Genomic DNA, 16,591 nt, shown 5'->3' on the forward strand with positions numbered 1-16,591 from the left:
GGGCGGAGCCCCCTGGACTCCCGACTGGATCGTCCAAGAATGAGATCAGCAGGCTCGCTTTGCTCGCCTGCATTTTTCATTTGAGCATTTTTATAATATGTTAGGACGAACCAGTCGGGGATCCAGACTAAACGTCTGGCTAAACGGATATGGCGAGCGAAGCGAGCCTGACGGCTAGTAATATAATATTACCAGGAATACCTCTGATTAAAGTAGCAGTGCCCAATCAATTTTTCCGCTATAAATGCATTTCAATCTTCAACTTGGTGCCAACCTAACAAAGTCAACTCAAATTAATGCCAACCTGACAAAATTATTAATTTAGTTACAGTTAACAACTGTTTCGAAGAGGTACTCTCTCTAGATTATAGTTCTATATTAACATATGGTATGGACATTTTTCAATTATAATTAAGAGAATAAGAAGAATATACATGCTAAAAGACGAACTTTAAACCCTTAAAAACCAGCCTTCGAGTTAAAATATTGCCAAAAGATTTCTTAGTGCGCCTCTAAAGGGCCAACTGAACATACCTACCAAATTTGAATGTTTTTGGTCCGGTAGATTTTTAGTTCTGCGAATGAGTGAGTGAGTAAGTCAGTCAGTCAGTCAGTCAGTCAGACAGTCAGTCAGTCAGTCAGTCAGTGAGTGAGTGCCATTTCGCTTTTATATATATAGATGAGCGCCTAAAGTTTAAATTTCTGGGACAGAACATTCCAAATTCGGTAAGAGATAAATCCATAAGACTCAGAGGATGCATTCTTCTTGGTATTGTTGATCTAGTTAAACAAAAATTTCCTGAAAATATCATTTTTTAAGATAGTTATTTAATCTACTGAAAATAACCAAAAATAACTTTTAGTCAAGTTATTTTTGAATATTTTTGGTAATTTGAATAACTTTTCCAAAAATTGATATTTTTAGAAAATTTTTGTTTCACTAGATCAACAATACCAAGAAGAATGCATCCTCCAAATCTCATGGATTTATCTCTTACCGAATTTGAAATGTTCTGTCCCAAAAATTCAAACTTCAGGCGCTCATATCTCAAAAAGTAATAATCAAAAAAGAATGCTTTTTAAGAAAACTTTTTCATTTTGATAGCTTGATGATATACAAATCAAAAAACTCAGAAAAATATTCTGAGTAGAAATTTTATTTTCCTACAGTTACGTTGAAAAGTGGCCATTGCTGCACTGATTACAGAACGCAAAGAATCACTTTTCCGCTCTAGTGCGGGAAAAATTTTTCTGCACTCCAGATTTGCAACATGGCAACGCAAAATACTTAGTAGGTTATATGGAGCAACAGTGCAGCAAAATCAAAATGAAGTTGGTAACAGTGACTGCTGTGGCTGCTATAGTGAGCAGAGGTGCAACCAAGCACAACGCGCTAATTATTATTCATTATATATTATAACCAACGACAACGAGGACTTTAGGATTTTAGGATTAAGGTTTTTATCAATAATAAAATTACACAGAAAAACATTTGATGCATTTCAGGCAATAATTACCCATAATTACCCACTTTTCATATTCAATGGTAACTGTAGGAAAAACTTAATGTGAAATACGTGCGCAAAGTTCCTCTGCTGCACTCAACAAACCATTCCGCCCTCGCCTACGGCTCGGGCGTAAACGTTTCTTTCGGTGCAGCAAACTGTCACTTTGCGCACTAGTTGCACAAATAACTATTTTAGCCTTTGCACAGCCTTAACTTGATATTTTGCTTATAGATTCTTAATTTACCGATGAATAAAATTTTGTATTATTGTATCAAAAAATGCTTGAGTCCCACCTTGAATCGTTACCCCGTGATCTCAGTGACTTGATCGGCAACCAGATGTCTTTGAGTCTAGAATGATGATGATGATGATGATGATGATGGTGCCTATGGCTCGAAACGCGTTTCACCGCATGTGAGGCGCCGAATTTGGCCGGCAGGGGGGCACTGGAGGGAGCAGAGGGAGGTTCACTTCCCCCCGAAAGACCCAGGCGAGAGAGTTCTCGGCCTAGCATCTGGCAACAAAAACCGAAATTTCAAACTTCAAATAAATAAATAAATGAATGTTTATTTCCCAAAAAAACTTAAACTACAACATCAATATTATTACACAAAATATTAGATAATTACAATCACATACAATAGTTGATCGAGCGAAGTGAGGTCTAAGATTCAAGTCGACGGTTTGGCATTTCTCTTAATGTTTAAATGTTTGAATGTTTATATGTTGTGCATTTATGTCGAAACGCGGTAATAGATTTTCATGAAATTTGACAGGTATGTTCCTTCTTAAATTGCGCGTCGACGTATATACAAGGTTTTTGGAAATTTTTCATTTCAAGGATAATATAAAAGGAAAAAGGAGCCTCCTTCATACGCCAATACCACCGTTAAAATCAGACTTTAGAATATTATTCATCATTAATCAGCTGTCTAGTGGACTATAATACTACCCGTTCGAAAACATCGAACATCTTGAAAATATATCTTTTCCTACAGATACCTTGAAAAGTGACCATTTCTGCACTGATTGCAAGCCGCAAAGAATCACTTTTCCGCACTAGTGCGCAAAGTGAGTACTTTGCGTACTCCAGATTTGCAGCATGACAACGCAAAATAGTTAGTAGGTTAATGGAGCACCAGTGCAGAAAAATCAAAATTAAGTTGGTAACTGCACTCATAGTGAGGCCCATGTTATAATGGCAGTGGAGAACTGCGTTGCCTTGCCATTATGTGCCTTCATTACAGTCATTTCAATGCTTACATAAGATAGACCCCCTTCAAGCAGTCACATAAATTTTCAATTGAATTACTAATCATTATAATTCAATTATTATTATTCAATTTTTAATAAATTAAGGTTTTTATCAATAATAAAATTACACAGAAAAACATTTGATGGATTGCAGGGAATTTTACCCATAATTACCCACTTTTCATATTCAATGGTAACTGTAGGAAAAATTTAATGTGAAATACGTGCGCAAAGCTCGTTTGCTGCACTCAATAAACCACTCCGCCCTCGCCTATGGCTCGGGCGTAAACGTTTCTTTCGGTGCAGCAAACTGTCACTTTGCGCACTAGTTGCACAAATAACTATTTCAGCACACTGCACAGAAAGCAGCTGTTTTCCAGTCCCTACGTAGATCTGAAAGACATTGTTTGCAGACGACTCACGTCTGACGTCGGAACAGGTTTCTTTCCGTCCTAGGCTGGAAAGAGTACCCTTTCCAGCCGCTAACATGGAACTAAGAAAGGTGATTAAAAAACAGCTGATCAAAAAACTTTTCATTATTTGTGTTCATTATTCCATAATTGAAAACATTTTATAATGATATAATCTTATTTGACATTTGAAAGAATAAAAAAGTATAAACTCAATCTCCCACATAATTGAACATAGGCTAATCTTTTAGGTTATTTAGACAAATCAGAATGAAAAATAAAAATACTTGGACAATTTCCTGATATTCAGATTACTTCAGATTTGCTAGAGCTATGACCTTCCACTTCTACTTTCGGAAGTGCTTAGTAAAGAACTATTCACATATAAATAGTTTATTTTTGTGTGTGGCGAAAAATAGCGTTCGCACCACGGGCAAAAATGTTTTTCCGGCTCTCAATCTTTTCTAGTGCTCGGCCCTACGGCCTCGGACTTGAAAACCGATTTCGAGCCGGAAAAATCTCATTTTCTGCTCTAGGTGCGAAATATACTATTTCATCAACGTTGTAGACAGTTGCAGCCAGACCTGATAACAGCGCTCATACTCACATTCCGGGACAACATGTCACGGTACGGTATAGGACAGAAAGCTCTATGTTTATTTAGGATTTTTCTTAGACATTCTAAATTGATAAATTATTTATTCATTTTTGAGAAAACATAACAACAGGTCAATGTAACTCACTGAGCGCGAGGTCTACTATTCACAGAACTACTAGTAATTTAATACAAAACTTCCAAACTTGGAATGATTTTTACAAACCGTGGCTTATCTTCTTGTGCTATCTCTTCTCATGACATGTACGATTATCACGGAACCACAATATTTCAAATCAACAATTTAGGACAAACTTTTAGAATTAACTGTTAATATATATTTTTCTATCTCACCTCTTCTTCATCTTCTACCGTTTCCCTGTCTCTCAAATTCTTCTCCCTATCAGCTGACGTCAGCAACTGATGTCTCTCATGTTTATGGTGTTGATCAACTGGTAACTGGTAGTTCTTCTGCGGTAACTGTGACTGCGGTAACCGTGACTGCGGTAACCGTGACTCCGATAACTGTGACTGAGTTGAGGGTGAAGATTGTAACAGTGAACGATGCGTCACTATATCCACCTGTCAAATAAATAAATAATTTAGAAATAATAAATACATTTATATCAATTTATTTAACATATTTACATAATTTTAAACTAGTAGTTCGGTGAACAGTAGACCACACGCAATATTCTCATCCACAAGTACCTGATTGAAACTATAGACCTTATGGAAATACAGCAATGGACTGGCTTCTCCACACATCTGTGTAATCACTTGTCAGCTGATCTATGATGAATAATATTCTATAGTCTGATTTTTACTCTATATTGGCGTATGAAGGAGGTTCCTTTTCCTTCTATATTATCCTTGAAATGCAAAATTTCACAAAAACCTTGTATATACGTCGACGCGCAATTAAAAAAGGAACATACCTGTCAAATTTTATGAAAATCTATTACCACGCTTCGCCGTAAATGTGCAACATATAAACATTTAAACATGATGAGAAATGCCAAACCGTCGACATGAATCTTAGACCTCACTTCACTCGGTCAATTAACATATTTAGGTCTCAATTAAATGAAACCTAGAAATTCCTAGCTCTATGCTATTCTTATGCTATAGTGAGGTCCACATTATAATGGAAGTGGAGAGAGATAGAAGACCAGCGTTGCCGATCCTCTGCCTTGTCACTGCCTTCTATAGAGGATAGCTGAAACCGGTATAGCTCATGTTATATTGTACTATTCCTCTCCCAAATTCATTTAGGGTTACACAGTCCAGAATGGGTTGGGTCTTTTTATTTTTATTTTCATTTATTTATGTCATTGACAATTACAAATCATAATTATAATAAATATACTATGATTGAGAGAAGAGAACAGGCATAGCCCAAAACTGTCTTCTCCCAAATTTTTACAAATAAAAAAAGCTTGTAGTTCTTCACTTTTAAAAATTCCCAGTCCTCAAATATTTTCAAAAATATTCCAGAATTTCAAATTTAGATGCTTCAAACTCAAACATATAGTGATGTCCACGTTATAATGGCAGTGTTTGATTGGCAATGATATTGCTATCCTTGTCTATCATTCAACAAAGCTGATAGCGCTTTCTCGCTTTGCTCTGTTGCCAGATCGTCTTTCAAAAATGTAGAATAATTGATTAATCAACTACATATTTCACCTCGATTATGTGAATTCATTATTGAAAGGTAAATTTCTTGCTTGATAAAATATAATTGTTTATTTTAAACGAGAATGAACAGTTAATATTACATCAATAAAGCTGTATCAGCTACCGTCCATAGAAGGCATTGACAAGACAGAGAATCGGCAGAGTTGTTCTCCCATCTTTCTCCACTGCCATTATAACGTGGACCTCACTATAGAATATGACAGACACATTGGAATTGAGTAATACACATGGTTTTGTATCTTTATCATGCTTTGTTAGATTCCCATTTTTTGGTGTTGACTGATTGTAAATAAAATTTTCTAAAAAAATATGTCCCTGGTGAATTCCTCTATCTATCACCGTTCTCCCGCTATTCTGGATTAGAAGTTTAAAATGGCCGCCATTTTGAATTTTCGAATTGGACAAAGTTGAATATTTTTTCTACAGTTCATCTCTCTTGTTCAAACATACCTACCGATTTCTGTAGCGATCGGTTGGAAAACTTTAAAGATAAAAATTATTTTGTAAAAAATACAAAATGGCGAATATCTCGTAAACGAAGCGATTTAGGGAAAAAAACTATTCTACATTTTCTCTTTGTTTTGACCAGTTGAACCTATTCCCGGAATTTAGCACTTTATTTCTGGAACACTCTGTAGATATGACCCGCTTATTGCATAGATATGACTCATATATGACATACCTCAAGTTCGTCTTCGGATCTGTTGACTCGGCAGTCAAATGCAGTCTCATACAGTCGACTCATCAGGGTTGGGGGGTCGGAGCTGTGTTGGGGAGGCATGGGGTCCCCTGAAAAACAAACAAAATTAATTTATTTATTTATTCATTCATTCACACACTAAGTACTACTTGATCAGAGAAAGATAGAGAGAAAGGAAAATAAGGTAACCTTGTGCTCTTTGTCATAGGCCTACATGACATAAAACCATATAATTTTACAGATGAGATATTGCAATTATTCAAATGCTAATAAATTGATAATCATTATTGAACGAAAATCCATATTAGATGCTGTAATTCGCCCCGAAGACTTCTGCTACTGCAAGTATTGACAACAGGGTAAACAGCTAGATGAAAATTCGATGAGCGCTACTATTCAAAAATTATTTGTCAGCCCGGGAATCGAACCCAGTACCTCCTAATTGCCGGTCAGGAATGCTTACCCTTACACCAAACTGACAATCTCTGGATAGCAGTGCTCATTTTTATAAAGAGTCATAGCGGCCAGCCAGTCTACAGATGGAAATTAATGAGATATTGCAATTAATTCATCGAATTTTCATCTAGCTGTTTACCCTGTTGTCAATATTTGCAGTAGCAGAAGTCTTCGGGGTGAATTACAGCATCTAATTTGGATTTTCGTTCATTAATAATTGACCGAGCGAAGTGAGGTCTAAGATTCTAGTCGATGGTTTGGCATTTCTCTTAATGTTTGAATGTTTGAATGTTTGAATGTTCAAATGGTTAAATGTTTATATGATGCGCATCTATGGCGAAACGCGGTAATAGATTTTCATGAAATTTGACAGATATGTTCCTTTTTTAATTTCGCGTCGACGTATATACAAGGTTTTTGAAAATTTTGCATTTAATATAAAAGGATAATATAAAAGGAAAAAGGAGCCTCCCTCATACGCCAATATTAGAGTAAAAATCAGACTATAGAATTATCCATCATATATCAGCTGACAAGTGATTACACAGATATGTGGAGAAGCCAGTCTATTGCTGTATTTCCATAAGGTCTATAGTTTCAATCAGGTACTTGTGGATGAGAATACTGCGTGGGGTTGAAATACTAGTAGTTTTGTGAACAGTAGACCTCACGCAGTGTTCTAATCCACAAGTATCAGGTGTCACCTGTTCTAGCTCCAGCGGTACCCGTCTCTCTATAAATTATCTGTCATATGTTTTAGTCTCAACTCACACTACTTAGGCGACTCAAGTCGAGAAGAGTTTCAACTCCAGTGGAGAGCATGTGTATTCAAATGGTGACGTCGCGGAGACTAGAATCGACTGGTCTAAGTGTCACCATTTGGAAACACATGCTCTCCACTAGAGTCCAGTCTCTTCTCCACCTGAGTCGCCTAAGTGTCAGTTGAGCCTTACAGTCTATCATGAACTCCCAAAATTTTAGAGATGATAAACGTTTTCTCTAATCACCTACCGTATTGAATTTGTTTTTTCCCAATGTGAAAATATTGATACTGATGGGCACGCATAATAATACCATGACTGCAAAACAAAATATTGAAACCATATAGAAATAGACACGGCTTCTCCAGACATCAGTGTAATGCATGCAATGAATAATCCACTTGTCAGCTGATTGATTATGAATCATTCTATAGTCTGATTAATCCTATCTTCAGAGTATCTGATATATATAGTGATATCAGAGTATGGAGGAATTCCTTTTTTTTCATACTATCATTAAAATGCAGAATTCTAAATAACCGTGTGTATACATCGACGCGCATTTGGAAAAGGAATATTCTTGCCAAATCTCATCGAATTCTATCAACGTGTTTGGCCGTAGTCGTGTTACATACAGACAGAAAAAGTAAATCAGAGTTAAAACATAGACCTCACTACGTTTGGTCAAAAAAAACAATATAAAAACTTGGAGTTCCATTTTATTTAAAATTTTAAAATATTTTAACGACTAGTTTCGACCATTGGTCATTTTCAAGTTAAAATGTAAAAATAAACAGTTGATAATAGATCATATGAACATTTATGCTTCTTTTCATATGATTAATACATTTATTATTCATTTTTTACTTTCCTTGTCCTATAGGGCACGATATGTTACCATAGGTAAGGAAAGTATTGCTTTCCGGAAAACATTAAGGTACCCCAATTTCTAAATTACTATAAGTTTGAAGGTCCCCTGAGTCCAAAAAAGTGGTTTTTGGGTATTGGTCTGTATATATATATATATATATATATATATAATATATATATATATATATATATATATATATAATATATATATATATATGTATGTATATGTGTGTGTGTGTGTGGTGTGTGTGTGTGTGTGTGGTGTGTGTGTGTGTGTTGTGTGTGTGTGTGTGTGTGTGATTGTATGTGCGTCTGTGTACACGATATCTCATCTCCCAATTAACGGAATGACTTGAAATTTTGAAGGAATTTTTATAAGGTTCTTCCAATATAAGGATCCGACACGATCAATTTTGATCTAATGCAATTCAAGATAGCGGCTGAAATGGCGAAAATGTTGTCAAAACAGGGTTTTTGGCGATTTTCTTGAAAACGGCTCCAACGATTTAAATCAAATTTATACCTATAATAGTCATTGATAAGTTCTATCAACTGCGACAATTCACATAGCTGTAAAAATTCCAGGTGCTCCGCCCCATCTATGCAAAGTTTGATTTTAGATTCCCAATTATCAGGCTTCAGATACAATTTAAACAACAAAAAAAATCAAGTGGAAAAGATTGAGCATGAAAATCTCTGCAATTAATGTTCAGTGACATTTCCACCTAGAATTGAAAATAAGCTTGAAATTTAAGTAAATGTGATTATTAAATTGCAAACTGTTGGCAACTTTTGGTTCTATTAAATCATTCACTACGGAGAGATAGCAGACCTCGTGTGTCTCCAGCGTTATTGACCTATCACCAGCTGTCTCATATCTTTGAATAGTAGACTTGAGATGCGTCTCATAAATAAATGAATAAATAAATTGATTATTAATAACTTTTGGTTCTATTAAATCATTCACTACGAAGAGATAGCAGACCTCGTGTGTTTCCAGCGTTATTGACCTATCACCAGCTGTCTCATATCTTTGAATAGTAGACTTGAGATGCGTCTCATAAATAAATGAATAAATAAATTGATTAATAATAAATTTACCTCCTCCATCGGCTCCTATAAGATCACCGTAGTAGTACGGGGTCCTTCTCCGCTGTTCACTGTTATACTGTTGACTTTGTTCAGACTGATAATTATTTCCTCTCTCTCTTCTACCAATGGTCGAATTAGCGCGCCTTCTCTCTTCTGCATCAAGCTCTTCCCTGTATCTAGAAATGAGATAGAAACATTTTTTCTTTTATTATCAATATTATTTGATAATCAGGTGAAATAGAATTCAATTCGTTTATTTCCACTTGGCATACAATACATGTACATATTTATATTTGATACTAGCCGTCAGGCTCGCTTCGCTCGCCATATCAGTCTAGCCAGAGGGCGGAGCCCACTGAACCCCCGACTGGATCGTCCAAGAAAAAGATCAGCAGGCTCGCTTCGCTCGCCTGCATTTTCATTTGAGCATTTTTATCATATGTTAGTTAGGACGATCCAGTCGGGGGTCCAGACTAAACGTCTGGCTAAACGGATATGGCGAGCGAAGCGAGCCTGACGGATAGTAATATAATATTCCCAGGAATAGCTCTGATTGAAGTAGCAGTGCCCAATCAATTTTTTCGCGATAAATGCATTTCAATCTTCAACTTGGTGCCAACCTAACAAAGTCAACTCAACTTAATGCCAACCTGACAAAATTATTAATTAAGTTACTAGTTAACAACTGTTTCGAAGAGGTACTCTCTCTAGATTATAGTTCTATATTAACATATGGTATGGACATTTTTCAATTATAATTAAGAGAATGAGAAGAATATGCATGCTAAAAGACGAACTTTAAACCCTTAAAAACCATCCTTAGAGTTAAAATATTGCCAAATGATTTCTTAGTGCGCCTCTAAAGGGCCAACTGAACATACCTACCAAATTTGAACGTTTTTGGTCCGGTAGATTTTTAGTTCTGCGAGTGAGTGAGTGAGTGAGTGAGTGAGTCAGTCAGTCAGTCAATCAGTGAGTGAGTGCCATTTCGCTTCTATATATGAATAGATCTGCTTCATGTTCCCTAATATAACTGAGTAATGTTTTGATGTATAGCTGTCTGATGTTGAGCACAGGGAAGTCCGAGAACAGCAGCGTTGTGGGGTATCTTGATTCCTTTTTCAAAATTGTTTTTATAATTGTTCTCTGGGTGACAGCAAGAGGTTCAAGACCTGCAGATGACACTCCCCCCCCCAAACAATAATGTCATACTCCAATACTGACTGTGCATAGGCATGATAGATCCTCCTGCATCAGCACATGGCTCAATTGGGAAAACCCATACAACAATCTTCTCAGTCTCTGTTTTAAACACTGAATATGAGGAACCCAACTCAGACGATAATCAAACATGACCCCAAGATACTTATACTGGTCCACTCTATTAGTAGATCCACAAGAGCAGGTTGATGATCCTATATTTCTACAGGAGCTCATCTTGATTCGCCTTGAGCCTGGGTCTGGTTGAATAATCAGAAATTAATCAATAATATCGCAGCACCGAGCTTAGCTCGTTATTCATTCATTGATAAACAGAACACAATTCTTTAGAATGATTGGGGAAGGACTTAAGGTGCGTACAGATTTACGCGCCGCGAACATGAGCAATTCACTTTTAATCAGCTGATGCCAAGCTTTTCATATCTGTATCTTACTGTTTCTGTAAAAATACAGATATAGTCAGCTGATTAAAAGTGAATTGCTCATGTTCGCGGCGCGTATATCTGTACGCACCTTGACAGGCACAGCCCAAAACTGTTTCTTCATGAATTTGGAAACATCGCAAGAATATGTTTTTATTTTGAATATAATTATTATTATTTTTTATCATTAATGGATAATTTTACCTCTCAAACCCTATGGTTTCTTCATCTTTTAGGTCGTGTTTATATTTTACAGCTGGCTATTACATCAGTTTATGTGATATTTTGATTTTCCACACACGCACTCGCTCACTCACTTCCATTATCCACATACGACGAAAGTCTCAGCTGTTTTTCCAGGGATGAAATATCCTTTTTTATGTCCTTCAGCGAGTTTTCCCAGGGGTGAGACCTTGTGCAATCGAAATTTTATATCATAAACCTACTATGTTCCAAATTTCGTGAAAATCGTTAGAGCCGTTGGACATAAATAACCATATAACCGAATAACCATATAAATATATACAGAAATTTCTCGCTCAATATAATAGGACTAGCAGGAACCCGTGCTTCGCAAGGATCTATTTTCAAACTTGATAATCTGAAAACTTGACGTGATGGAATTTTGAAGAATTGAAAATAGGCCTATAACAATCCTTGGTTAATTAAGAATCTAGCCTATATGCAAAATTCCAAGTTAATTAGTCCAGTAGTTCAGACGTGATGATGCGTCAAACATAATTTTCCTATCCCGTACGTGTATAAGCCAATTCTTTATTTTATTAGAGATATGGTTAACGACTGCAAGAGATAGGAGTATGGAACAGAATAGTTGTGAAACTATGATAGCGCCAGAAGTGTCTCAAACACAATAGTAGGTACTACATGAACTTTTTGAAAGTTATTTAAAAAAAATGTTAAAACAACAGAACTGAAAGTTGTCAACCTTATCATTCTACCTCCATTTAGAGAGGCTTTTGTCTAAGCCGAATAAAAATTAAATTCGATCAGCTGATTGATAAAATTATTTTAAGCTTTCCAATGATTACAACATGTTAGAATATCATGTTTCAATTATCTCAGTTCCATATGGCATTCACCTTACCATTTTCATAACCTTACAAAATAGGATCCTTTTTCATCCTTTGAAACCCTTAGAGGCAAAATATCTCAAAATCCGTTCTTAGTGTGCGTCTAGCATGTTTGAAGAATATTTTTTATGCAGTTTTAAGTCTGTAGGCCAATTAGTTTGAGCTGTAGTGTGATTTTACATGAAAATTTTCAAAAAATGCCCTCTCCTGGACCCCTCTCTGCTCCTGGTCGGAATTTTTCTGCATAGATCTAATTTTTTTTCGTAGCTGAACAAAAAAGTTCCTCATGACTTTGCTGTGCAATGAGCGGTTAAAAAGTACAAAATTTTTGGGGGGCCCCAGCTCCCTCAGGGGGGCAAATTTCTGAAAATCCTTTCTTAGTGGATGTTTTGAGGCTATCATAAACAATTGTGCAAAATTTCAAGTTTCTAGGCTCAGTAGTTTGGGCTGTGGTGTGATTTCAGTCTGTCGGGTCTTAGCCTATTATAGATATAGAGATTAACTGGAAGAGATAGCAGAAATGATCTCGTCAGCTGATTGATTTTGAATATTTTAATGGAAATTTTCATATCGCAATGAAAGTTGTGTGAGTGTGCCACACCAGATTTTTTATTTAGTATACTTTATATTGAAACTAGCCGTCAGGCTCGCTTCGTTCACCATATCCGTCTAGCCAGGGGGCTCCGTCCCCTGGACTCCCGACTGGATCGTCCAAGAATGAGATCATCGCTCGCCTGCATTTTTCATTTGAGCATTTTTATCATATGTTATGACGATCCAGTCGGGGGTCCAGACTAAACGGATATGGCGAACGAAGCGAGCCTGACGGCTAGTAATATAATATTTCCAGGAATAGCTCTGATTGAAGTAGCAGTGCCCAATCAATTTTTTCGCGATAAATGCATTTCAATCTTCAACTTGGTGCCAACCTAACAAAGTCAACTCAACTTAATGCCAACCTGACAAAATTATTAATTAAGTTACCAGTTAACAACTGTTTCGAAGAGGTACTCTCTCTAGATTATAGTTCTATATTAACATATGTTATGGACATTTTTCAATTATAATAAATTAAGAGAATAAGAAGAATATACATGCTAAAAGACGAACTTTAAACCCTTAAAAACCACCCTTAGAGTAGAAATATTGCCAAAAGATTTCTTTGTGCGCCTCTAAAGGGCCAACTGAACATACCTACCAAATTTGAACGTTTTTGATCCGGTAGATTTTTAGTTCTGTGAGTGAGTGAGTGAGTGAGTCAGTGAGTGAGTGAGTGCCATTCCGCTTTATATATATAGATATCGGAGCACCGAGCTTCGCTCCTTATTTATTTTTTGATAAACAGAACACAATTCTCTAGAATGATAGAGGAAGGACAAAGCACAGCCCATTACTGTTTCTCCCCCGAATTTTGATGTTTACACTATAAATGGTCCAAAAAGTGAATTATGTTTCATACACTTGAATTCAGGTCCAATTTCCAGTCCAAACATTTGAAAACAGAAAAGTCATAATTTAGATTGTTTACAAACCAAATTGAATAACAAAATAACACTCACTCATCAATTAAAATAGTGATCAACTTTGTGGTCTATTGAAATTTCTAGATCATATTTTTCGTGATTGGAGAAAGATAGGATAACAACGTTGCCGAACCTCTGTCTTATCAATGCCTTCCATAGACGGTACCTGTTACAAGTTCACTGATATAATATTAACTGTTCTTTCTCGTTTAAAATAATCTATCTGTATATATATATATAAAAGCGAAATGGCACTCACTCACTCACTGACTCACTCACTCACTCACTGACTCACTCGCAGAACTAAAAATCTACCGGACCAAAAACGTTCAAATTTGGTAGGTATGTTCAGTTGGCCCTTTAGAGGCGCACTAAGAAATCTTTTGGCAATATTTTAACTCTAAGGGTGGTTTTTAAGGGTTTAAAGTTGTAGCATGTATATTCTTCTTATTCTCTGAATTATAATTGAAAAATGTCCATAACATATGTTAATATAGAACTATAATCTAGAGAGAGTACCTCTTCGAAACAGTTGTTAACTGGTAACTTAATTAATAATTTTGTCAGGTTGTCATTAAGTTGAGTTGACTTTGTTAGGTTGGCACCAAGTTGAAGATTGAAATGCATTTATGGCGGAAAAATTAATTGGGCACTGCTACTTTAATCAGAGCTATTCCTGGGAATATTATATTACTAGCCGTCAGGCTCGCTTCGCTCGCCATATCCGTTAAGCCAGACGTTTAGTCTGGACCCCCCACTGGATCGTCCTAAAAATGCTCAAATGAAGAATGCAGGCGAGCGAAGCGAGCCTTCTGATTTCATTCTTGGACGATCCAGTCGGGGGTCCAGAGGGCGGAGCCCCGTGGCTAGACGGATATGGCGAGCGAAGCGAGCCTGACGGCTAGTTAATTATATTTTATTGAGCGAGAAATTTTATTTTTCAATAATTTCATAATCAAGATGAAATATTTTGTTGATTAATTATTAATTCTACATTGTTGGAGGATGATCTGGGAACAGAGCAAAGCGAGAGAGAGATAGCGCTATCGGCTTTGTTGAATGATGGACAAGGATAGCAATACAATCGCTAATCAAACACTGCCATTATAACGTGGACCTCACCTTCTCTGTCGCTCGGCGTCTTCCCTCTTTCTCTGACCTTTACTAGATCCAGCAGGTCTGGTTCGTTTCTTATGGGCACTGCTATACAGACTGGCGCTCTCTCTCCCTCTTTCTACTGCTCCATCCTCTCCTCTTTCTTCCTCTTCGTCGTCTCCTCTGCGCGGCGGGTGTCTGCCAGATTGTCTGCTAGCGGAATGGTGACGGTGTCTTGATCTGCTCGAAATTGGCGCCGGAATGACGTCATCGTCGGACTGGATGTGAGACGTACAGTCTGTGGAGAAAAATTTAAATTCAGAATTTTTTGAAAATGTGAACACAACAAGGATAATGATATATGGAGAAGGAGTAGGAAAAGGAAGAGAACTAGGAGGATGGTGAGGAGGAAGAGGAGGACGAGGAGGAAGAGGAGGAGGAAGAGAAGGAGGAGGAGGGAAATGAGGAGGAAGAGGAGGAGAAGAAGGAGGAAGAGAAATAGGAAGACAAAAGAGGAAGGTGTCAAAGAAGGAGATGAAGAATGAGAAGAATGAAAGAAATGAAGAAGAAGAAGAGGAAAATGAGTTGGAGATGACGGAGAAGGAGTGGGAAAGAGAGGAGAAGGAGTGAAGAAGAGGAAGGGGAAGGAGAATAATAATCCATAATTATGAGAAGGCGGACAAGGAGCAGAAAAAGGAAAATAAAGAGAAGTAGGAGAAGGAGCAGGAGGAGAAGGAGTAGGAGGAGGTAGAGAATAGGAAGAAGATGAAGAATAAGGAGGAGGAGAAGAGGGGGTGAAGAAGAAAAAGAAGAAGAAGAGAAAGAAGAAGAAGATGAATGTAAAGAAGAAGAAGAGGAGAAGGAGAATAGAGGAAGTGGAGGAGGAAGGAAAATAAAAAGGAGAAGAAAAAGAAGAAGAAGTAGAAGAAGAGGGTGAGGAAGAGGAAGAAGAAGAAGAAGAGAAGAAGAAGAAGAAGAAGACGACGAAGAAGAAGAAGAAGAAGAGAAGAAGATTAAATAGTATAGTGAGGTCTCCTTTACAAAGACAGTGTAAAAACATAGTGGAGAAATAATTGTAGAACAGTTATGCCGATTCTCCGCCTTGCCACCGCCTTCTATAGAGGATACCCGATGTTCATTCTTGTTCCAAATAATGAATTGTATTTTTTGCCAAGAAAATTATATTTTCCAATTATAAATTATATTTTTATTCTTGTTCCAAATAATGAATTATATTTGTTGTCAAGAAAGCTCTATTTTCCAATTATTCAATAATGAGTTTTTATAATAGAGCGATAAAATATTCTGTTAATTGATCATACTTCTAAGTTGTTGAAGAACGATTTGGCAACGTTGCGGGGCTACAAACTCACAACGTCTCAAGCCTTGAGTGGAAAGTAGTAACTTGCTACGTTCGTTCAATTAGACGCTCCAGTTAGAAAAAAGTTTTCGTGGCCTGGAGGCGTCTAAGATTTCTAAATCCAATCTCAGGAGAGTGGAGGAGCTTTAATCTGCGATTAGTTTAACGGGGCGTTAAATGGCTAATTAGGCGGTAATTGGAGGTGACGTATATTAGACGCAGGCTGTGAACGTATTTACAGTGAGGTTCACGTTGTAATGGCAGTATTTGATTAGCAATGCTATTGCTATCCTTGTCTATCATTCGACAAACCGGATAGCGCTATCTCTTTCTCGCTTTTCTCTGTTGCTGGATCTCCTTTAAACTGGATCATAACCTCATTTCGGACTTTTAAATTATTATCTAAATTTGGGAGAGAAATAGTACAAGGAGTATCCTTAGTTTTTCTCTCCCATTCAGTGCTTCTTGTAAAAATTATAATAATAAAATAATATAATATAATAACTATGTAGAATTGACAATCAATCAACAA

The 16,591-nt window shown here is 36.7% G+C and overlaps 1 protein-coding gene across 1 annotated transcript in view; it reads right to left on the reverse strand.

Annotated features, from left to right (window-relative positions):
- The window catches only part of LOC111059465, a gene marked incomplete in the record, with an annotated part of 74,724 nt that overhangs the window by 25,359 nt on the left and 32,774 nt on the right, over window positions 1-16,591 (reverse strand). Inside the window, 5 exon segments of the mRNA XM_039435952.1 lie at window positions 1,802-2,022; window positions 4,122-4,349; window positions 6,151-6,257; window positions 9,357-9,523; window positions 14,727-14,997. Of these exon segments, the coding sequence (XP_039291886.1) occupies window positions 1,802-2,022; window positions 4,122-4,349; window positions 6,151-6,257; window positions 9,357-9,523; window positions 14,727-14,997 (994 nt within the window).

Source organism: Nilaparvata lugens, chromosome 9 (assembly GCF_014356525.2).
Source record: "Nilaparvata lugens isolate BPH chromosome 9, ASM1435652v1, whole genome shotgun sequence".
Lineage (NCBI taxonomy): Eukaryota > Metazoa > Arthropoda > Insecta > Hemiptera > Delphacidae > Nilaparvata > Nilaparvata lugens.